The sequence below is a fragment of the Carassius auratus genome, chromosome 12 (assembly GCF_003368295.1).
Source record: "Carassius auratus strain Wakin chromosome 12, ASM336829v1, whole genome shotgun sequence".
Classification (NCBI taxonomy): domain Eukaryota; kingdom Metazoa; phylum Chordata; class Actinopteri; order Cypriniformes; family Cyprinidae; genus Carassius; species Carassius auratus.
In genome coordinates, this window is record NC_039254.1 from 19,821,401 (window position 1) to 19,847,362 (window position 25,962).

A 25,962-nucleotide genomic window follows, 5' to 3' on the forward strand; every position below is an offset into this window, starting at 1 on the left:
GCCAAAAATCATTGAGACAGTAAGAAAAGATCATGTTCCACAAAAATATTTAATAAATTTCCTACCATAAATATATACAAAATATTACTTTTGATTAGTAATATGCATTTCTAAGAACTTAATTTGGGCCAATTTAAAGGTGATTTTCTAAATTTTCTGATTTGTTTGCACCCTCAAATTCTAGATTTTCAAATAGTTGTATCTCAGCCAATTACTGTATTTTCCTGACAAAAAAAGAAAAAAAAATTATATTCAATTTGACTGTTTTACAGAATTTTTTTTGATCTAATAAATGCTTTGGTGAGCATAAGAGACTTCTTAAACATCTTACCAACCCCAAACTTTTGAATGGTAAATGTTGCTACAATTACTTTTGGTAAAACTGTCTCAAAATCTGTGGCAGAATACATATATTTCAATGTGTACCTTTGTCTAGTCCAATCGAGTTTAACCTCTGACAGGTAATTTAACATTAAACTGAAAAGTCTTTCACCTCCTACCCACCCTCTTGTCACAAAACTCAACTTTTCCCTAATTGAACACAAAAGGAGTTCATCAAAATGTCAAAGTTGCTCTTTTCAATTCGAAGAAAATGCATGGTAATCACTAGCTGTCAATTCCAGATGTAACTGTGCATATATATATATATATATATATATATATATATATATATATATATATATATATATATATATATATATATATATGGTAGCAGCATTTCATGCATGGTACTGAACCTTTAAAATGGGCTTCTCAGTTCTATTTTGTATCATACAAAATTGTGCCTATTATTTGATAAATTGGTCCTGGCATAAAACAAATATAAACAACATTCAGAAATTTGCAAGAAAGGCTTCTTGGCTTTCATGCACGTAATGATTTTTTTAATTAATTTATTTATTTTTTACAATGCTATCACAAGCCTTTCCAAAACTTCTTATAATACTTTTTTCACTCTTTAGCACAATTCGGAGGGTAAAAGTTTCTCAGGCAAAGTCTGTAAAACAACATTTCATGACTCCTCTGTGATAAAATTAGTTAAAGTATGAAAGCCACATTTAACAGTATCCACTCCTGAATATACTTTTTGTATTGTATATGTGGCTGTAGTTAAATGTGAGATATTCTCAACCATGTTCAGAGGTCTCACAAAGTTCAGAAGTTCTCAACATCAATATCCTCAGAGCCAAATAAAGTGTCAAATAGCAGCCTTACAGTACATGGATGTGGTCAAAACAAATGTGTGACTATTCCTTCATGTAAACCCAAGAAGTCATGATTTAGATGATAATTAAAGAACTGAGAATTAAAACCGTCATCATTTACTTACTCTCATGTCATTCAAAACCCAAGACTTTTGCAAGCAAATTTTAAGTTTTTCAACTATTCTTTTATTTATATTTTTCTATGGAGTGGGTGAAAAACTCAAACATTTCCAGTTTAGACAACAATGACCTGATGAGTAAATGCAAATTGCATCACATTCTTATGTAAAACAATCACATTCTGAACAGACTGCGTTTACCATCCAAGACTGAAACATCTTGCTTCACTTTCATTAATAGCCTTGCCTTTATACCAAATAATTTATAAGGGATGTACATAAAATCTTTATAGAAGCCATAACATTAGCCCTTCTACTGCTTTTAGTGCACCTCTAAAAGAGTCTTGTTTGAACCGCGCATGTAAAAATATGTAACAGCAGCTTTTTAAAATAATCTGCAAGACTCCTCAGTACACCCCGGAGACTTCAACTTCTCTGTATTTCTCTTAAATGAGGGTGGTGTCAAAAATCACTTACATCTTTCTTCACCCCCTCTAGGGAAATTGGTTTAATCTGCAGCAGATAGTGCTGACGTACATGGTGAATAGTAAATGCACCATATTAAGAGCAAAACCTACCACCTGTGAACAAGACATGAAAGTTTGGTTAAAACGACGATGATAACTTCCAAGAATCTGAAACGAATAGCCCATTTATCTTCACTAATGAGGGCTCATTCAGCAGCAGCTCTTGTAAGCAAATGGCTTACATACGTTTAGCGAATTTTGGATGATCCACAATACCTTCAGCAAATTTTGGGATGATTCACAGTACATAAAAGATGCTTCAAACTACCTAAAATATAAATGTCATTTAAAGCTCTCAGGTTTCTAGCCACACCAGGAGCCCTTTGGCTTCTGACAGATGGGTGATAACTGAGCATTCAAGCTTGAGTGACAGAAAGGAGTTACTACAGTTTCGCACCCAAGATGTCCAAAGCAGTCTCGAACATGTCCCAAACCATCCCCATTCTCTCCTCCAGAATCTATCGTGCCCGTACTCGTCCCTGTCAGTCAAGTGGCAGTAAATAAAGAGCAGGTTATGAGAGTCTTCCTCCCTGCACCCCATCCATCAGTCAGTCTCTTAATACCTACAGCTGTCACCCATTCTAAGAGGAACTGCCCTGTGATGTATTTCATCCCTGTGGAGAAAATTAGCTGCTCTGGATATGTTTTCCTGCCTAAACTTAGTATTCCTGCATGCCTTCAGGAAAAAGCAGGGATGACTGTCAATGAGATGAATTACCATTCAGCTGTGGTGGGGATTTTGTTGTCGTGTCTCTTGCACCCAGACATTAGGGTGGCAGCATAATGCGTTTTCTCTACGGTTCACTCGCAAACAAAAGGCAAGGAATATTCTTGTGTCTTTTCTTTAATTATTATACTGTGTCCTGTTCGATGGCCGGGTGAATGGATATCTTGGATCATTTGAAGTAGTGGAGACCAAAATAAGGAGATGTTAACAGAACAAAGATGCCAAATTTCTTTGAGAACTCCTGGTCACCATGATATTCTTAACTTTTTAAAATTTTGCTCAAATTTTGTTGAGGTATTGACATCCTTATGTTGTGGCTAGCAATGTGCAGTGGTGGCCTCAAGATGCTATGCTGAGGGAACAACATCCATTTTTCGTGACCATAAGTTTAATGCATTTGTTAATGCATTAAACTTGTGGCCACGAGAAAATCATATAGGCCTTAATCTGACTTCAGACTTCACATTGAATGGCCACAACATCATAACCTCAACAAAATGATCTTGTGACCATTACATAATATCACGTTCCCACAAGTAAATATGTTGTGGTTAAGACAAAATGAAGTGAACCGAACGTGTAGAAAGTACTGAAGCAGTAAATCATTGCAGTATGTTCTTTTTGAGTAACTGGATGTTTCTTTAAAGGGGTCATACTGTATTATGTTGCTAAAAAAGAACATTATTTTGTGTATTATGTTAAGTGTTTATGCAGTTTAAGGTTCAAACGTATTTTACACATACTGTATTATTTTTTTTCTATTCTAGGCCCCGCCTGTCTGAAACGAGTCGATTTTTACAAAGCTCATCGGTCTGAAAAGCGAGGTGTGTTCTGATTTGCCAGCTATCCAGTGCGTTGTGATTTGCCAAATACTTTAAGCATGTGACAGAAATGTTACGCCCCTTTACATAGTGTGATGCCGTCTCCCAGAGTTCTAAATAATAATGCTACCTATCAGATTATGCTACAAACACTGTATTTATCCTACTTTAAGGGTAGGTTTAGGGTTGGGGTAGGTGTAAATGTTAGCAAAGGATTTTGCTTCCAAATTATGCTACCTTCTGTTTTAATGGGAGGTAGCACAAGTTGTCAGAAAACTGGCACAAAACCAATTAAGCCCATTACAAAGGAGGCATTTGTTGCATCCACTGGGGACATTATTACAGATCATAATGACTAGCTGATACTGTCTGATAAGGATACTGTCCTTTTATGTGTTGCAACGTGTAAACGTAAAACCATGCCTGAATTTGTGAGTAAAACCATGCCTGCATTTGTGATTGAAGAAATGACACACAACAATCACTACTCTCTACACTCTCAAAACTTGCGTTTGAATAAACAGTGGCAAATCCTTTCAATTTGAAAACGTACTTACAGTTTATAAGCTGGCATTGAAGTGTACTATCTCAGGATCAAGAAACAGTCAGTCATAAAATGCTTTGCACAAATCTGAATATATTTGGGTTGAACTGTTATGGAATAGTGTTGTAAATATGTCTTAACCATTGATTTCTAGTCGTGTCCTCTTTTGGAAGGCAAAACAAAGTATTTTAGCTTTCGCAAGGAAACACAAACCTCTTCAACACATGGTGCCAACAAAGTTACGCCTTATTTTTACTGTAATTTTACAGTAAGTCCCAGAGGTTGATCTTATTATTTTCCAGTAGATTTTTTCTACTTTTGTTATATGAAGGTCACATTACTGTCTTGTATTAAGACTTCCTAAGTGGTTTTGAATGGGCTAGGTTTTGTCTTCCAACTCAGTAAACTTGATGGTTTGGATTTACAGTGACATCTGCTGGTATGGATGACAAAATTATATATTTTTGTCACATGATTAATCTATTCTACAATGGTTTTTCCAATAATAGACCAAAACAAAGCAAGTAGTATTCAGCTGATGATTTGATTTCAACAAATTTTAGAAGAGACCACAAGGGGATTCCTCCTTATGTAGAACAAAACATTTTGTTCAACATCTTTTTTTTTTTCCTAGGACACGGAAATGATTGGAATTGTCGTCTCGTGTGAATATGCATAATTTCCTATCTAAAAGATGCCTATATCCTTATTCTCTGAATAATGAAGAACTTTTTTTTTTAAATTTACTTATATTTTTGTTTGGGAATTAAGAAATACTGTGAAAGTTCAAGCATTTTAGCAAATACCTAAAGCATTGTACATTAAATAAGCTTCTTTAATATTCTAAATCCTCTTTACTTACTGCAGCACTTAATGTGTGCAAGAACAGAGACACTACTCATTTATTCATACATGGGGATTATTTGAAGACCATCATCAAACAGACCACAGTAAAAATGGGGCCAGGATAGCTGGGGCAACACCATTACCCTTTGAAAGCAGTTCCTGCTACACAATGATCACATATATCTCAGCTGATGTTCTGTGGCATTGTGATGGGATTGTAGGTTAACATATTTTCAAATGGCTGAAGCTAACTACGTTATATGGAGTTCAAACTAAAATTGTTTTACCTTTGTCCCAGACTTGCAATATATAACTACTAAAACCCATCATTAAAAAAAATATTTTTTTTTTTCCATGTAAGCCAGTGGTTCTCAAACCTTTCCTGGAGTACCCCCAGCCCTCCACATTTTGTATGTCTCCCTGATTCAACTCATCAGCTCATTAGTTTATGCAACAGCGATATCGTTGACTTGATTGCAAATAAATGGACAGACACTATTTAACTGAACAGAGATGACATCACTGAATTCAATGATGAACTGCCTTTAACTATCATTTTGCATTATTGATACTGTTTTCCTAATGAATGTTGTTCATTTGCTTTGACGCAATGTATTTTGTTTAAAGCGCTATATAAATAAAGGTGACTTGACTTGACTTGACTAGTTTAAACTGCAAGACATGAAGTGGGTATGTCAGATATAGAGAGACATACAAAATGTGCAGTGCTGGGACTACTTTATGGAGAAGTTAAGCTATAGCTTCAGACCTTTAAATCAAACCATAGGCTAGTCATTGTTTTATGGCATTGATTACTGCCTTATTTAATCAGAAACACAATCTTAATATTATTTGTGTATTTTGCTTTCATTTTATTAGAAGTAGGCCATCAGTGCCCCTTACGGAATAAAAAATGTCTTACTGAAAGGGTATTAGGACCCAGGGGAGGCTACCGCTGCACGTGCTTTAACTGTTTACTCTTATCATACACTGGACACTTCATTCTGTGCGTGCATTCTCAGTTTAAATCAAAAGGTGAATTCCAAACTGCTTTTTGGCATGTACGCACAGTGTATCAAGGTAACACTTGGTCAGCCATTCCCTTCACCAAGGAAGTTCCAAAAGGAGTAGGGCATTCTATATGGTTCTCCATGTGTAAACACTGCCTGGAGTCCATTTTGAAAGCAGTCTAAAAACTTTCACCAAAAGAGGAGCCCCTTAAATGTAAAATTTTTAGATATATAAGCCTTTATTTTGGTTGATTTTCACTACTTATTGTATAATTAAGAGATTAATGTTCAGACATTTGCATATCATAACCAAAAATTACACTAGATCCAAAAGATCGTTTTAGCAACATAGTGCAGATGGTACAGAACACAGTTATTTGACTAGCTGTATAAAATTGTGTGCTACGCTAATATAATACTTCACAGGCATTACTGGCCTGTGATTTAACATCCATAATATTTTAAACTGACAGTTTATTGCTGGTCTGTTGTTTTACACTGCTGTAGTTTTTAAATATTTAATATTTTAAGATGAACTTAAACGGTGCACTACTATGAAAATCACAAAGCTTCAGTGTGACATTAATAAGAAAAAGTATAATTTCATAGGTATTTTTAATAATAGATGTTCATATTAAAATATGTATTAACTTAACACATGACATAGACTATTTATTTTAAAAATAAAATTGCTGCCGCTCCAATTAAGCTCAGTGAGCTCTCTTTAAGCTCTTCCACATTGAACGTCTATGTAAATACTTCGTAAACATACTTAAAATATTAACTGATGGTTGTTTTTGGCAACTAGCATGAACTTTTCCAGACTGTAAATGAGTGGAAAATCGGGGCAAAAAATACTGTAGTGTATTCCAGGCTAAAGAGACTATAAATAAATTGACATCCATTTAAAAAGAAGTTTCATGATGAAGCTAGTTTCTGCATTTATCCCCATGTATTATTTTTTGTTTTGTTTGTTTCATTTGATTTTTGAATTTGTGATCGCTTTTAATGCCTTTTTGCTTGATTTTAGTATTCTGTTTTTGTTTTTTTGTGATTGACTTTGTACCTTCAAAATTATATATTTTTTTTAATTATTCTTAAAAAATGTTACTTAAACAAGAATTTTTAATAAAAAAATGATGTGAGCTTAATGGGAACAGGGGTGTGCTTAAAAGGTACAAACATGCACCCATTAAGCACCGTTAGACTTTTTGAATTTAATGATGTATGTCAAAATTGAAATGCGTTTGTCATTGAAAATAAAATAAAATATTTTTGTGTGAGATTCATATTTTAATTTTAAAATAACTTTTTGTACTGAAACCAATATCTTGTGCACTAAAAATGTCTCAATGTAGATTTTGGTGAGCTTAATAGGTAAGTTTACCCTAATCAAGGAAAAATCATACCTTTTCTATTGTAATCTTTTTAAAGAACTTAAAAAATTGCGCTTGAACTATTATGTGCGAAAAAATTACAAAAACCTGATTCCGCTTGTGAGCAGCTTGATACAGTACTGAGTTCTAATTGGCCAATTGCCACTATGTAGTTTGTGAATTATCATAAGTAGAAAATTTTAACATTTGTGACCCTGGACCACAAATCCAGTTTTAAGTGTCAATTTTTATAAATTGAGATTTATACATCATCTGAAAGCTGAATAATTAATCTTTCCACTGATGTATGGTTTGTTTATTAGGATCGGACAATATTTGGCACAGAAACAAATATTTGAAAATCTGGAATCTGAGGGTGCAAAAAAAAAAATATTGTGAAAATCGTTGTCCAAATGAATTCTTAGCAATGTATATTACTAATCAAAAATTAAGTTTGGATATATTTATGGTAGGAAAATGACAAAATATCTTCATGGAACATGATCTTTACTTTAAATGATTATTGGCATAAAAAAAAATCTATAATATTTTTACGAAGGTTTTTTTTTGGGGGGTGGGGGGGGGCTAGTGCCCCAGCGACTTGAGACTGGTTTTGTGGTCCAGGGTCACATTTCATTTGCATTATAAGTTTTACATAATACACATTTATTGATCTAAATTGGATGATAAGGGGGAATGGTGGTTTTACCATTGGGAAGGTTTTTGTTTGTTTGTTTGTTTTTTGTTTTGTTTTTTTACAAACAAGGGATGTCACCCCCCACATCCCCCCTTAATTCAATCCCTACATATATTGAGCAGAAAAAAAACACATGAGATTGGAAGAAATGAGCATTCAATTAGAAATTTCACAATTTTCATGTAAATGTATTTCTGATCAAATAAGTGCAGCCTTAAGTGACTTATTAAAATAAAAAATCTTACTGACCCTGAAAAATCTGAGTTCTCATGTATATCTTAGTTGACCATATCCTTGCTAGTTCCCATCCCTATTATACCTATTCAAAAGGTGTTTGACCTTGATTTTCATCTTTGACTTCAGCTCTTAAACCCTGTCAGAATGCAGATGAATATGATGTATAATACCTAAGATAGTAAAACAGAAGTAATAATCGGTAACAAATAATCATATTCTGATGACAAATCCAGTCAAAAGTGAAAGGAGAATGGGCCATTTAGTACCCAATTATGTATGTGCTGAAGGGCATCCATCTGTGTACCTAACTGACATCAGTACATCAAAACTACATACTACAACTACTCTGTCAGGACAAGCAAATGTCTTTGTTCTTAAAAAGTCCACAAACTTTGTGCCTTGAAATTATGGAAACATTTGGTTTTTCAACCAATGGTGCACATAGGTTCTCCTATCAAACTTTCTCCTATCAGACTGTTGTATATCACAGTCATTTTCCTGTGGTATCAACATAAAAAACTATATACAGCGATAAAATGTGTTGATCAGGACTGACTCAGACAGATTTATATGAAAATGTGCAGAGATTCTTCAGTTATTCACACAGAAAGATGCTTAGTTCGACGTCCTCCATCTGCACCCACTATTTATCTGGCAATGCACAGAATTTGTTTTGGCTGCCTTGAAAGTTGTGACAATTGCAGATTTGACACAGGCCATGTGCATGATGTGATGCAAGAGAGGGTTCAAAAGCACTGAGAGATGCAAAAAACAATTTATGATAATATGCATGGAACTTATTACTGCATAAAACAATTTCACATGTCATCTATTAAATGAACAGAAATGAAATAGTTTTCAGTGCAGTCCAATGTTTTTCTAATGGTTACACATCCTCTGTTCTAGACCCAGCCCAACTAGAGGTCCAAAGGCCATTTTTCTCTGTCCTTAATTACTTTTCGACCATTGGGTGTCAATCCGTAAACCGCTTGTAAGTGCTTGACATGCAGGATCTACCTGCCTATTAGCATCCTTCGTTGATTTTGTGTAGCTTAACCACAGCTTAAATGAAAGCTTTTGGTGACCCTCCAACATTACATATAGAGATAGTTAACATGGCACACCATCTAAATATAAATGTCACAATGTTCAGATTTTTTTTAACTTGTTTTAAACTGGTTTATACTTAAACGTGTATGTAAGATACATTTACTGAAAACTCGATATTTTATAATTTTGCTTCGCAACTAAATTGATCTCGTTTCAAATAACATATTATTTCAAGGCCAATAACTGACAAACAAATATTTTTTTATTAAAAAGTATACTCTAAGTAAAAATACTATTTACACTATTTTACCCAAATATTGTGAATATATAAAAATACTAACAAACACCTAGACAAAAACAATTTAAAATGTTTTAATTTTAGATGTTTTATAATACTGTGCTCACAAAGTCAACACTTAATTGAAACAGTGATTCATTCATAAATTTAAATAAAAGAAAATAAATATTTTAATATATAATGAAAATATTGTAATATATAATATAATATATAATATATTGTTAAAATGTTAAAATGTTTTCATTTGTTGGCACAGCTGAACTTTTGGCAGCCATTACAAACATTCTCAGAACCTTTCAACTTGGATTTCACAGGCTTTTCCATTTGTACTTATAAATACATGAAAAATACATGAAATATGTGGAATTGCCGAGATCCCAACGTGAGCAACACCACAACACAAAACGCCCCCCAACACGAGAGAAAGCTGCAGCCAACCCTACCATCCACCCTAATGCTAGTATTTCCTGTCACTGTTTAAGTTCAGAACTTCAGAGAAGTAGACTGCTATCTGGCATGTTTTTATTTCGATATACATCGATATTCCATTTTTGAGAATTGGTGCAGTATCACCAAACAAAATATTGCGATACTCATGTGTACAGATGTTCTTTCACCCCTAGTATCGAAAGATATTGTATAGCTAGTTTCTTACCAATACACAGCCCTAAACTAGAATTTCTTATTTTCTCACTCTTTTACAAAAAAATCAGTTGCAGTGTGCAATATCAAAGACATGCTAAGAACCCTAGCGAGAATAGAACGTGTTGTAGCTCATCAGTCCGCAGTGGTCAGGGGCACCATCCATTCCACTGCCCCGCAGGCACACTCAGATCACACTGATGCAACATACAGTTCAGCTTCTCAGAAACACGAATGCTGGGGCTCATAGATAACAGGCACTTTAGTGTTCCGTGCACAGAGCATTAAACAATCATCAAAATACAGCTGCCCCTTCCCTAACACGAAGTCCTTCCCACACCTCTGGTGAATAAACAGGAACCAGATTGTCAATCCAACGCCCCTCTCAGCAGCTCAAGATGGTGTGCATCTAAGCCCAGCATGATATTGCACAGGATGTGACTGACTGAGAGACAAAGGTTTAAACCATTTCTCTAGCTTTATCTCTTTTAAAATCCTTCTTTTTACCCTCCCTCATAACGTCGAGCAATGTAATCCTCTAAAAAAAAGGATCAAAGAGCACATAAAACCATAAACATAAATAAGGTATCATAAACTATAAGCTTGGACGTCTGGCTTGCTCTTGTTATGTATGTTGATGGCCCTTTGCTGACCCTAACGGATTCTCATCGCCCCACTATACCACAAAGAGGTTTATAGTTTATAGAGAGAGAAAGAGCAATTGGTGAAAAATAAATTTCAACTGAAGATAATGGATCTCATTCAAAATAAGATCATTAGGCTATTCTTAGTCCATTTGTACAGCAGTTCATTATGATCCTCAAATCTGACTGGACAAGAGGCTTTCTATTGATATTTCCACCTGCACGCATTCTAGACGTGCTGTCAGACAGTCTTTAATCCTTCAGCTACACGTTCCAAAACGCTGATTCATTCAGAGACATAATGAAACACACTTTTGAAATCATTTTAACTTTGAGCGCCATGTTAGAAGGCTCAGCTGACCAGCAATGTTTCGATGCCAAGACCAAGATTTGGCTTTCCTTGGACATGACAACCTATTTTCAAAAATATATCTTTTTAGGCTTGTTAATTCCAAATCTACAGAGCCTCTGTACAAAACAGAATGGTACACATTATGTTATCATTACTAACTTATTTCATATTCAGTATCACATGCACTAACTGTAAAACGACAAGGGCATAATCCCATGAAAAAAGAAAACACAGAAAAATCATGGTTGCTGCAGTTCTTGCATTCCTCTGTGGTTTACTCGTCAATAGCGCGGTATTGCGATATTGAGGAGATCGTGACAGCCCTACTTTTCTGAAACAATTTTGTGCATATGCACCTGAATCGGGAGAAGAATGTGCTCGGTGCACATAACTCAATTTGAGCTTGATTAGTAAATAAGACCCAGTGTCTTTGAAATCTGTAGTAATATTTCACTAATAATAAATGTGGCAAACATTCATTGATTTTTGAAATCAGCATTTTATCTGATTCAAATCTCTGTGACTCAAATTGATTGCTTCAAAGTTAAAAGCAATGTGCAACACAGAATCGATACAAATAAACAACAACCCTCTGAAGAACAGGAGAAAGACATCCCTGTAACTCAAGTCAGAACATCTTCATTAGCAGAACAATTTATAATGAAATGTGACTTATGCTCAAGCATCAGTAAATACTTGGACACATTCTTGAGTTTGTAAATCTTTCTGAGCAATCCTTAATTTGAACATTTGAAAAATACAACCAAGACCAGAAGAATCCTTGATGCATTTCAACCTGTCTGGCATTTCAATTTCTGCTGTTAACTCATCGTCTTTGTTTCAAGAGCTCAAATCATGCATCATCAGGGGCAGACTAGCTATATGGACGTTCTGGAGAAGGCCACAACGGCTGTCCATCCAACAGCCGTCGGCCTGACTGGTTCATCTTCAAAGAAAAAGTGTCAGATTAAGTGACGTTGATGGCCGACAAAAGGGGGCACTAATATGCAATCTATTTCTGCTTATAAGAAACCAAAACTGAAGTGAAGGCAGTGTTGAAGCAACATTATATTTAGCCCCCGGAATGTGATTTTTAATGGGGCACCCCCCTCGGAATGTGATTGGGGTAGTTTTGAGTAACAATTGTGCAGGTTTTGTTGTGAAAACCTGGCAACCCTGCTCAAAGGAAAGTGTGGGCTAATGATGGCAAGCAAAAGACATGAAGATAAAGGCGGTTGAGAAAAGCTAAAAAGAAAAAAAGCTAACAGTTACATCAGGTTACCTTTGCCCACCTTTCTCACTATACACAGCATGTAGCCTATAGCACTATAGTTAAACCCAAGGTCCGAGCGTCTGCTATAAATAAAATGGAATAGAATGGTGGTGGGCCGTTTTTTACTTCCAATCTATCTCGGTGTATCATGCCATAAGTAGCAGTGTGATCAAACACTGATTTTTAATGTCACTTTGTATCAATGCGGCTTTACTTCCAGGTAAGCAAAGGGATTAATCAATCTCCAACAAACTCCACAAGACCTAATGAATCAATGTCAGAATCTATCTGGTGGTTTGGTTCATGCCTGTGGTTTTTGTAAATGATCAGATGAAAAAAAAAAAAAAACCTTCCCTGATTCCAACACTTATTACACACTTTTTACAGTTTACCCAAAAATTAGATTATCTTAAAATGTACACACCCTTTCGCCATCCAACATGTAGATTAATTAGTTTCTCCATAATCCATAATAACACTACCCCCAGTGAAAAAAAATGTTTTGGATGTTATAAACGTTGCTTGATCTATGCATATTTCGCTCCTGATTGATACAAGATGTTTTTAAAATGGTCAGTGCTGACATTCTTGTGGGTAGTGCGCCAACATAAAACATTGTTGCTTTATTATGGTCATCCCGATTTCAAATCCCGGCTAGAAGACCTTTGCTGATCCCAGCCCCCTCTCTCTCCCACTTTGCTTACTGTCTACTCTAGACTGCCCTATCATAATAAAAGCAAAATGCCAAAAATAATGCCTTTAATTACTCTCCCTCATGTGAGTTCAGACTAGTGGTCGACTGATATGCCAATGCCGATATCTTGGAAAGCAGGGGGCCGATATAAAACCGATACAAAGCCGATATAATGTTTTTAATTATTATTATTAATATGTAAGACAATATTACAATTACAAGTAATATAATTATGAAAAACAGTAAACAAGTTCTCCCAATTTTAATATGTCTTTTAATTTTAATTACCTTTTATTTTTTTGGTAAATAAAGGGTATTTGCTATTAAAATTAAAACATGGAAGAAATATTGTAAGATTCATTTCTTTTAAAAGTTTTATAATTTTTTTTCAACAGTAGTAGCAGTATCACATACATTCTACTAAATAATAGTAATATTTCTAGCGCAATGCCTTTATGTAAAAATGAACTTATTTTGACGGGTTGCCGTGAATACCTTTAAATTGACGATGGTTTTACTCAAATGAAATGGTAAAATGTTTGTGAAGTGACTCAGAACAGTTCTGGTGATGTTGTTTAAGTCCTCATTGAGACGGCAGATGCTGAAACTACTGCAAGCGTCACGCGCTTCAGTCTATGTAGTAAACAAACCCGCATGTCTCTGCCTTTTGTTCATTCACACAGAGACGCGCAGAACATGCAGGGTTCAAATTTCAACCAACTTTTGCGGCTTAACATTTACAGATTCTGGCCCATATGGAGATTTGATTCGATTAATTTATGCTAACTTTGACAAATTCTGTGACTGTCCATAGTAAAATGTAAGTTTCATTTGACAACACTAGATCTCACATGGACTATTTAATGATGGCGTTGAACATGTCAGTTACATTGCTGTCTATGGAGGGTCAGTAAGCTCTTGGACTTTATCCAAACGAACAAAGGTCTTATGGGTTTGGGACAACACAAGGCTGAGTAATGAATCACAGAATTTTCATTTCTGGGTGAATTAACCCTTTAATTGATGAACTGGAGTTTTGCGGATTACTAATGATCCTTAGCTGTTTGGTACCCATTCACCGCAGAGGATGCATTGCTGAGCAAGTCAGGGATCTAGAATCATTCTTCCCACTAGAATACTAACATGTTGACCTTCTCTGGTTTAAGAGGTGTTTTTTTTTTTTTTTTACTTTAGCTTGAAAACCAAATCTTCCGTCCATCATCATTTCCTCAATAGCACGCTGCATGCACCTTTGCACTTGTGATGATGTGGCGAGTACAAACTAGGCTCTGCACCTGGCAAATTTGGGGCAAACTATTCCTTAAAATAAAGTTAATGACATATTTAATAGGACCCAAAATGTGATTTTATGTCACAAAGCAATAACTGTTCTCTAATTAGAACTAATGTAGAATACATATGCTTAACATACGCGTAGGGAATGCCACTCGTGAACACTGATAAAAGCTGTTGTAAAATAATTACCTGGAACAAAGCTCCCCTGAACAACTTCTTTGTAAGCCCACCATCCCTCGTGGATTTTGGGGGGATTCGGCTGAGCTGTGAGGAAAGAAGAGGAAAATTTGAGGGATTTAGCATTAATTAAAGAAAAAAAAAAAGAACAAACTAAATTATTAAATGACCATTCACTGTTTTCTCTGTCATTCCCCATTCAAAAATCATTTCTGGCAAACAGCCCTGCAAGAGAAGCTCAAAACAAACAAAGCTGGAATTACAAGCCTCCACTTTTGTTCCTCAAACATTAGAATGGAGACGCATTTTGTGTAAACCCAACAAGAAATCCGATTGAACCAGGGCTGTACTTTATAATTGAAGTGGCCAAGTAAAGATCCCACTGCTAAAAGAGGTCACAGCCTGAAATTACAAGGCAAGATTTTAGGATATTGCATTTTTACACCTAAATTTTCTTGTCCTTACTGCCACTGGAAAACATGACTATGAGGCCAGAGGTGGCAAGGCTGCCTTTTAATGGAACTGGAGGAGGGTTAATCCTTCTATCAAGGACAAGAACTAATGCAGGAGAGTGGTTCAATTTCACAAAAAGAGGAGGTGGCTGGAGAGGTGTAAACGCTTCCTCCTCTTAGAGGCTCTACTGGGAAAATCAAACACCACAATGAAGCTAACGATTTCACTGAGTACTACTTTATCTGAACATAATGCTGTTGAAACCCTAAAACTGAAGTTGATCACAGTGCTTAAGCTGCTTGATTAATATGAATGAGGACCACTTCTGGATGTTAACAGACTTTTCATATTTTATTAAGAACTCTGAATAGTGATTTTGAATTGCTTTGGGTCTACTTCTCAAATTTGTCTTCCAAAACATAATACATTCATAAAAACATTGGATTTACAGTGACACCTAGTTAGAAGTGGAAAGTAACTAGTTACAGATACTTTTGTTACAGTACTTGAGTAAATTTTTATTTTTATTTTTTTGTATGATCATTACAGTAGTAACTGTTTGAATATGCCAAGGCCTACAAAACTGTGAAAACTACAGAACTTTATATCTCATCACCAACTGATGACCATCACAAATCTTTCTCCCTCTCCTAGTCTCAGGTATCCTGTCAGGGTCTATCTTCAAGCAGAAGTTAGTATGGAGTGAGAGGCAATAACAATTCATCAGCCATGTTCTCCTGAGGGACACTGGCATAATAATACAGGAGAGCTTTAGTGGAAGCTCCAGGACAAGCATCAGACACTGCATCACACCATCTCTTTCCCTCTCAGTGGAGAAAACAAAGCTCCCATCCCTGCAGCTCAAAGCTGCCATCATTAGAGGGACAGAGACAGGATAGAAAAACATAACGCCAATTGATCATTTCTGAAAGCGTAAGACTCAAGCACTCCAGACTTTATGCGACAAAAGCTTTCCACAGAACATCCAAGTGTAGAGTTTTTTTATGCCTATTGTGATTAAAATGAAAGTTCTGATGGCTTTTATGTAAGTGTATATACAGATGTAAGCTTACAGGGACCAAAGAACTGTTGTGATTGAATGTAATTCGTTGCACTTAGATCTTATGCGTGTCCCAGTTGAATGTGCAGGGCTGCATGAAAATGAGACATCACATATTTCATTATGACAGCAGTTTCGGCAAAGCAGCTAAGTTCTATTCCATTTCCCACACAGTTTGGCGATCCCCCAATAACATATTTACTGGCTTCAGCAGAAATAAATGCTTCAAATCTATAAAGCGAAAACAAAGTCGGAGGTCATAGACATCTAAAGCTGTTAATTTCACAAGGTTCTGTCCGAAAGACTTCAAGTAATTGGCGGCATGCTGGAGGTCCACAGTCAGGCGGAGTGCGGGGACATCTGCATCGCTATGCTTCCTGTCAAAACTAATCAAAGGGAGTGAAAATAATTACTAAATAGTCAATGGTCCCACGTTCGATGGAAGACGATACATAATCACCAGATTAATTCTGAACTGCCTCTAAGGGACGGTATCAACTCAGACCCAACAAGGTTTACACTTTACACTTTAATAATGGCATTCAAATGACTGGCTTAATAATATCATTTAAATGACTGAATGCTGCTGGCGTTGCCTTTTCAGCATTTTACAGATGGTGCCATTTCCCAGCAGCTGACTTGCTCATGCATTATTCAAAGTTGGGTAATCAAATGAATAGATGAGGGCGGTTGCAGCACAGAGGTAACAAACCTATTGAATGTCTGCAGAGTTAGTGTCAATAGATCAAAAAGTAATTAACACTAATTTTCTGATTACTTTTCCCAATGGAGGGACCCCCCTGCTTGGTAAAGGATTTTCAAAGAGGCACTTCACAACAGCTAAACATAAAAGCCACAGAGGCAAATTTGTCTACATTTGTCACTACTGGAGATTAGAGTCGTGCGTGAGTAATTAGGTAGGCGAGTACTCGTTCTGTACCAACTACTGTAGTTCACTAACACGGTTTAAAAAGAGGGGGGGATTTTTACACATTTGCAGCTATATGCATCAATGAAATGCACTTTCGCATTGAATCTCTTGCCTATATCTCGCAGTCCACATAAATCTGGATAAATACAAAAAATTTTTCAATGTGAAAGTACATCAATTTACAAATTTAAATATTAGAAAATGATTATTAATGCGACAATATATATCTACAGTTGTAGTGTAATTGTTGTCCCTGCTATTCACTTTAATAATGTTGCTAAAGAAATATGTTACTTTGTACAATCTTCAGATTGCATTCTGCAAACATTTCAGAATATTGATCACACAGTAGATGTTTTTAAAGGCCGTACACTGAATGTTAATTTTGAGTGCCACCTGGATGAACAAGTGAATAGTGGAGTATTCTGTTTTTGTAAAATTATCATGTCAGAAGAATACAGGACGAGTATTTGTCTGTTCTTGAGGTATCATCTCTGTGAGCATTTATGACATTTTAAGCTTGCAAAGCAAGGTGATTTAAGTGTTTTCTGAAATATCAGTGTGGACGAGCAACCTTAGGAAAACGAAAATGCCATTTTTAGATATATACAGATTAATAGTGCAAGTGGAGCAACATTTTAATTATTGATATACTTGGTTTCTGCAGTAGTCATGTGATATCACAAGAGGAGGTTAATATTGCTTTGTATAATATGTATTGAGCAAATGATCATTCCTTTTTTTTTTTTTTTAAGAGTACAGACAAACAAAATTGCTAAAAATGCCAATCCAAAATAGAGAGATTGGATGAGAAGCAACATTATTCAACCAAATGTTCTATGAGTACCTATTTAGTGTTAGAGAAGTTATGTTTATGTTAATAGACTCATTATTATTAGCATCGATCTGGCATGAGGGACTCTTTAAAGAGCCACACAGATGGGAAATCAAAAATTACCTGTATTACAGTGTATGATGTAGCTGTCTATCAGTGTAAACAATGTGCAAAGTAATTAAACCAAAAAGTATACGATTTATAAAGTTATTGGCTTCTAAAGTAAGGAGTCGACTCTGAATCGCTGAAACGAGTCGTTATAGATTTCAAATCTTTTGCCCATCTCTATGTACGTCACTAGGAACTCTTTGCATAATAATCTCCGCCTACCGTCTTGGGAGAAATGGGACTTGCCCCACCCCCCCCCCACACAGGCGCTCTGGTTGGTGTGATAGCATCATGTCGAGGAGACAGTGTGTTTTTAATTGTAAAGGCAAGTTTGTTTTATTTTCACTGCCAAAGAATGAAGATCAGAAGAACCAATGGCTAAAATTCATTTACAACAAATCCCTTTTGTTGTGTTGACAACATTTCACTGATGACTGCTTTTCTAATCTCGGTGAGTACAAGGCGGGATTTTCAATGTGTTTGGCCATAAAAGAGGGTTCATTACCAACTTTATTTAGACCGACAAGCATCTCCGAATCACAACGCGAAGTATGATTATGAAGTTATGTGTTTGTTTTCTCCCGAGCGTCTTATCAGTATGTGTGCTGTCTGCAGCCTTTGTCTGTGCTGATCGTCATTTACAAACACGTCATTAAAATGAAGTGTAACAAGTGCTGCTAACAGATATTCTGTGATAAAGTAATCCATATGAAAACAACGCGATATCCGTTTTTCACGTCTCCCTTCATTATATCTAATGTGACCACGCCCCCACCCTGAACGCGCTATTCAGATTCAAAATAAGACATAATTCACCCCAAAAAGATGCTAACGCATTGTTTACCATGAAGTTGTGTGCGGAACAACCAATCAAAACTGACTATGTTAGTTGACCAATCAGAACACAGTATGCTACCGAAAGGTGGGGTTTAAGGAAACTGAATCTTTTGAACAGCTTCACGCGAACCGTTTGGGGATCTCTGAGAATTGATGTAATTTTAAAATGATATTTTGACAAAATGACAATGTTTTTTAACCTTGGATGGATTTAAACCTATTTTACAGGACTTATAAACCATGATAGGAAGCTTAGAATTTTCATCTTACTGGCTCTTTAATGTGTATATTAGAGACCGCAGAAACTATAACATTCACACAGCTGCAGATAGAACTGGACTTGTGGGAGCACATGCAATTGTGCCCCTGATACACATCAAAATAAGGCACTACCATTTGAGTGCAAGGATTGCATTTTTCCTCCCACATTTAATTTCCCTTAGTTACAGCATATTTAGAAACACAAGCTGACAGACATCCAATTCTTAAAATACTGTTTAATAAGGATGCCCCGGAGTTTAATTTACAGTTGTGTTTTTCACCAGTTTACAATGAATATTTATTGACTAAATGATGCTTTACACAAGTATAAAATGGACAACTGTACTGTACTTAAGATTATTGTAGGCAACAGTTCTGGTGATTTTTACTCCTTAGATTTTTTTTTTTTTTTTTTTTTTCAGGTATTGAGGCTATGCTGTGTAACATTTCACAAATCCATCTTTCAAACGTTTTTGTTTGTTTGTTTTACCTCAAATCACTATGGTAAGCCTATAATAATAACTTAATATCCATAAATAAAGAAAAATAAGGCTGTACTAAAACTGGCTTGGCCTTTCATTTAGTTTGCATAGCATCAAATTTGCCGTGCATTGGAAAAGGTTTGCAAACAGTGTTTATGCTGAAAATAATCTCTAAACCAGTAACATCTTTGGTCTATTTGCCTTACCTGCTAGTTAATTTATAATAGTTTCCACTATTTTAGCAATTGTTATGTGCAATGTCAGCATTGCTAAACCTCTGTAACATTTTAATACTTTGTAACTGATTTCAATAAGTCAAAACAACAGCAGCATAAGCTACTTACTTTAAAACATTTTTCAGATAACATAATTTTGGTTATTTGAGTTTTGATGTAATTTGTGAGATTCAAACTGAATGTCCGTAAAAAAAATATATATTTTTTTTTTTTTTTTTTTTTTTTTTAAGAATGACATCATGTGAGATGTGGTAAAAGATGCCAAGAATGTGCAATGCACAAAAGACAAAAGATATTTCTCTAAATATTTCCTTTTGTGTTCCACAGAAGACAGTTATAGCATTTTGCAACATCAAGAGAATTAAGAATTTTAATTTTAAGGTGAACTATTCCTTTACAAACAAAGCTTAGTCTGTCACATTTGCTATAGTCCAATTATTGCATTGAGACAAGTTGGAGCTAAAGTCTGCACAGTGGTACTATACTTCTGGCACGACCAAGGCTGACACTACATCACAATTATATGTAACAAAGTTTCCTGTGCACTCCACTGACTACAGCCGAGAGCGATTGATCATAGTGTGCTAGCAATGGTCTCGCTATGCATTTGATGGGTTGAAACTGAAACTTAAATGTCTGACAGATGAAATGGCAAGAGGTGAAGCTGATTTTGATGTAACTTTTCAATCATGAATACATAAGATTCTCATTTAATGAACTGGAACAGCTTACTGATGACAGTTTTCTTTCCATATATTCCCATCGGCTGCAGTTTCTGCTCCTTTCAGGTCCTAAAACATTTTCTTCTATGGGAGCGTCTACAAAAAAACTGTATATGAACTGTTCCTTTATTTTACATACATACATACATACATACATATATACAGTGGGGATCGAAAGTTTGGGCACCCCTTGCAGAATCTGTGAAAATATGAGTAATTTTAAAAAAATAAGAGAGATCATACGAAATGCATGTTATTTTTTATTTAGTACTGTCCTGAGTAGGATATTGTACATAAAAGATATTAACATTTAGTCCACAAGACAAAAAAATTGCTGAAAGTATTCAAATAACCCCACTCAAAAGTTTGGGAACCCTTGGTTCTTACTGTATGATTTTGAGATACATCTTTTCAGACTGAGGACATTTGAGGGACTCAAACACAACTATTAAAAAAGATTCAAACATTCACTGATGCTCCAGAAGGAAACACGATGCATTAATAGCTGGGGGGTGAAAACTTTTGGAATTTGAAGATCAAGGTAAATTGTACTTAATTTGTGTACCGGGAAACATACAAGTATCTTCTGTTGCTTACGAAGGGCAGAACTACATGGAAAAAAATTATATTTCAACAAAATAAGACAAATTTGGCCAACTTCATCATGTTCAAAAGTTTTCACCCCCCAGCTCTTAATGCATCTTGTTTCCTTCTGGAGCATCAGTGAATGTTTGAATCTTTTTAAATGGTTGTGTTTGAGTCCCTCAATTGTCCTCGGTGTGAAAAGATGCATCTCAAAATCATACAGTCACTGCTGGAAAGGGTTCAAATATGCAAAGATGCTGGAAAACTGAAGAATCTGCAGGATTTTTTCTGAAGAACGCTGCTCAGTTTAACTGTTCAGAACAAACAAGGGACTCATGCACAACCATCACAAAACAGAAAGACAGTCGACAATCATCAGGTGACCACACAGAGTATTAAGAACCAAGGGTTCCCAAAACTTTGAATGGGGTTATTTTAATAATTTCAGCATTTTTTTTTTGTCTTGTGGACTAAATGTTAATATGTTTTATGTACAATATCTTACTCAGGACAGTACTAAATAAAATATAACATACATTTAGTATGATCTCTCTTATTTTTTGAAAATCACTCATATTTTCACAGATTCTGCAAAGGGTGCCCAAACTTTCGATCCCCACTGTATATATATAAATTATAAAATGGAGATTATAGAGTGCATTTGTATTACTTAAAATGAAAAACATTAAATATCAGGTTGACTGACCCAGCAATACATTAGAAAACATAAAACATGTATAAAACCAAAATGTATAAAACCCAACAAGCTGTGTTTGGTCCAATATTTACCCTATGCTGGGTTGCTCCAATCCTAATAAAACACACCTGAAGCAACTAATTAAGGTCTTCAGGATCACTTAAATATTAAATGCAGGTGTGTTCGATTAGGGTTGGAGCAGGATAGTCGATCGCCAGGAGCAGGATTGGTTACCCCTGATCTAATACTTTGTTTATACTACTAGTTTAAGGCGATTTACATACAGTAACCAACTCAAAAAAAAATGTTCTTAATGGAAGTAGAGAGCAACAAAAGAGAATTGGTACTCTGCTACTGCATACATTTATATCTCCGATCCTTCTAGAGAGCATTTCAAACCCAAGTGATAAACTACCTACACATGGCACTTCCAGAAGTATCAGAGAAACTAGGTGATGCTGTAAATAAACACTTCATCAGAAACTAATTGTCAGAGACGACCATTAGTATTCTTCGTGGAACTGAGGCAGTAGCAGGGCTCATGCGTGCAGGGTGTAAAGAGAAAGAGGCGCAAATGCTGCCCATAAATGAAACTTGACCTTGCCGACAGCTGTGCTTACTGACTTATGAGATAATTGTCTTTCACCTGCCCCATTTGTGGCACCACATTATGGATCCAGCTGCACCAGTGTAATGTTGCAGGGCTCATCCCCGGTGGACTCTTTCAATCAAGCCCAAGCATCCTGAACAGTTTATCAATATAAAAAGGCCAGGCGATATGCTGTGTGTGTAATCACCCATGATACGCTTTTATCATTCCTATGTGCCACTAAACAGACCTCTGAACCAGCTTCGTCAAAGCCATGGCATAATCGTTTTAGAGGTAATATAAGGACTTAGCAGCAGCAACAACATTCTGTACATTCAAATTAGGGCTGCTACTAAAGACTATTTTGATGATTAAAGGTCCCATATTTTCAAGACTAAAATGTCCTGACTTTTTTCGTGATAACTGAGGTCTAAGGCTATGTAACTACCATATAAGTTTCAAAACAGTCAATCCACAGACAAATGCACACAGGCTGCATAAAGTAGTTGTGCCTTTTTGCAAGCCATTGTGAATTCTGTAAAAAGGTGACATCAGAACTACACAGTCACCTCATTTCAGCCACCCTGAGCACTGGCCATCATCCCACACTCCTTTTGTCAAACCCCCAGACAACATCACGTCCATGTCAGGTTGGGCCTTTAGATGATGTCAATGTTGGTGGCCGTTGAGCCGGCATCGTGATCCTCTCAACATTTTCTCTCCCAGTTATATCATTGGGGAATTATACTGTTTAAATTGCGGGCATCAGGCAGGGAGCCACTATTATGCCTGGCATTGAAACCACTTTTGAATGCACGATTTTACTTTCATTTTCCAGATTTGCGATCGCAGACTTTGTTTATACTATGAAGTGGCAGTAATTAGCACAAATTTTACAACAATAGATGTTTGTCAGTGGTGCACAGGATCTGCAATACGCCATCGTCCTCAGTCATCTCTCCTTACTCTATTTATGTGGTAAGTGATATTTCATGTACACGCTGTTATGGCACGCCCGCAACTCATAAGTAAACTTCTCACACATTTTATGTTACATTATGGAGCCAGAATAATCTGAAATTATATCTTGTAAATGGTTATGCAATACTAACGTGATGCTGATGTGTTTTATCAGCAGGAAAGAAATAGTTACATACTGTAGATTACTGCATTCAATGTTTCCTGTTGTAAGCGCATTTGATGAGGTGGTTGATTGTTGCCGGTCATTGCCCATTAGGGGTCTGAGTCAGGCTCAAACATGTAAGGCTGGAAAACATTTCCCTCAGCAGTGGACATCATTACAGGTGTTTTTATTTACAGGTGTTTCTATTTTTCTATTTGCCAAGCAGACTACAGCATGGGGCTGGGTGATATGGAGCAAATATATATATATATATATATATATATATATATATATATATATATATATATATATATATATATATATATATATATATATATATCTCGATATATTTTGCTATATCTTAATATACGATATATATCTTGATATCTTTACAGGAAAAATAACCCCCAAAACTACTGCAAAAACAAATATGCTAAATATAACATGTTTAGGGCCCTATTAAATGTTTTATTTTTTTCTTCACCATATGTTTTATTGTTACCTAATTCTGTGTTTTAGCATGAGTAATTATTTAAATGAATAAAAACAACTTAATTTGTTTAAAAAAAAAAATCTTAAAATAGCCTTATGAAATGTGTTCTGTGTATTTACATTTTTCTGGTTATCAAATGAAGGCATAAAACATTCATTTAATGTATCTTTTAATTATTGAAAATTAAGCAAACTTAATTTTTTGGTAAACAAAGGGGATTTACTATTAAAAAATAAAACATGGAAGAAATGTTGTGTGATTATTCCTCAAATTATGTTCGTTTCATTTTAATAATAGTAGTAGGCTATGTACATTCTGCTGAACAATAGTAATAGACAATCTGGCAAATACTTTTATTTTGACGGGTTTACCTTTACAGTTCTGTGTACAGTATGTGATACTACAGTCTATGATGTGATATGACGCTAGTTTTACAAATCAAAAGGTCAGATGCCCATGAAGTGACTCTTGTGATGAAATGCTGTTCTGGAGATGTTTTTCATGTGTTCACATCCTCATTTAGTGAGACGACAAACGCTTAAATCACAGCGAGCGTCACACGCGCTTCCGTGTTTGTAATAAACAAAGAAGCGCTTCTGCGCCATTCATTAACACAGACATTAACATGAAGGATTTATATTTAAATAGACTTTTCCGGTTTAATATTTACAGATATTATTCCATATCACAATTTGATGTGAGTGCAATGGCCTACTTTTGATTAATTCATTCAAAATTTGACAAATTCCATGACATTTCCACATTAAACTGTAAATTCTGTTTTTATGACTGGATTCCGCGATTCCGTCCGCGTTTTCTGCATCGTGGAAATCATAGGGCCCTACAGTAGATATATGCCTGCTGTTCACCAGACACCTTAAAACCGAGGTATCTCCATTTAATGGAGCCAGTTGTCCTTTTTTGATACTAGTTCTGTAGCCTCCGGGCTGGTTGCGGACACCGCCATGTTCAATGAGACAACACGCGAAGGGAGGGGGAACAAAATCAAAGAGGCAGGGGCGAGCACAGCACAAAGAAGACAAACAAGCAAAGTGGCGGATTCAGAATTAAATATAAACAATATATCAATATATACGATATGCCAAAATCTATACTGTGTTTAAAAAAATATCTCGATATATTTTAAATATAGAGATATCGCCCACCCCTACTACAGGATACATGACCCTAGTTACCTATTGTTCGACTGGTTGTGCGTCACTCAGAAAAGAACAGACCAATCAAAATAGAGGCTCATGAATATTAATTAGACAGGCCAAATCAACCTATTCTACGCAGAACTCCTGAGAAAGGAGCTGCAAAAATATATTTAGATGGTTTTTGGTACTTATACTACAAATATATATTCTTAAGGACATCAAAACCTAAAATAAAACTCCATAAAGGTGTATAATATGTAATCTTTAATCTATGGATGTTAAGTCAATCTGTAAGTTATTTTCTGATTAGTCAATTATGCCTTTAATAAAATTTAATTAATAAATAACTCTAGCATCTCCCAATGATCTTTCGTCATTTTTTTTTTTCATAAAAATACTTACAAATATATATTATATATAAAATATATATATATATAAAAAAAAAAATTGTTAATTGTTAATTTGTTAAAACGGCCTACAACTAGCCGTCCAGTGTGTGTGTGTGCGTGTGTGTGCACGCAGGGGGTGGGGGATGGGTACCTGTATGAACACAACTGTGTTAAACAACATTGCCATTCTAGCCATTAGCATTTGGGAAAATCTAGGGATTCTTGCTTTGTATGAGATATGAAAAGGGATTGGAAATAACAAACTTTACTAAACATTCCACGCAAATGTGTATTTACATACTCAACGTCATGTCATTTCAGACACAGCTGCACATGATCCGCAGTTAAGTTAGAAGCATTTTATGGGTTTTAAAATATGCCTTATATATGTGTCTGGTTTTAATGAATTACATGCTTAATTAAATTAAATGCTTCTTCAGGCAAATTAAAAATTCACAATAAAATT

At 35.5% G+C, this 25,962-nt stretch overlaps 1 protein-coding gene across 2 annotated transcripts in view; it reads right to left on the reverse strand.

The window, feature by feature from the left end:
• The window catches only part of LOC113112091 (carbonic anhydrase-related protein 10-like), a 70,311-nt gene that overhangs the window by 37,812 nt on the left and 6,537 nt on the right, over positions 1-25,962 (reverse strand). For both annotated transcript variants that reach the window (XR_003293390.1, XM_026277485.1), the window contains one exon: positions 14,548-14,622. Coding sequence is in view for 1 of the 2 variants with exons in the window: in XM_026277485.1 (XP_026133270.1) it covers positions 14,548-14,622 (75 nt within the window). In the remaining variant the exon portion in view is untranslated. The remainder of the gene's footprint in view (positions 1-14,547; positions 14,623-25,962) is intronic.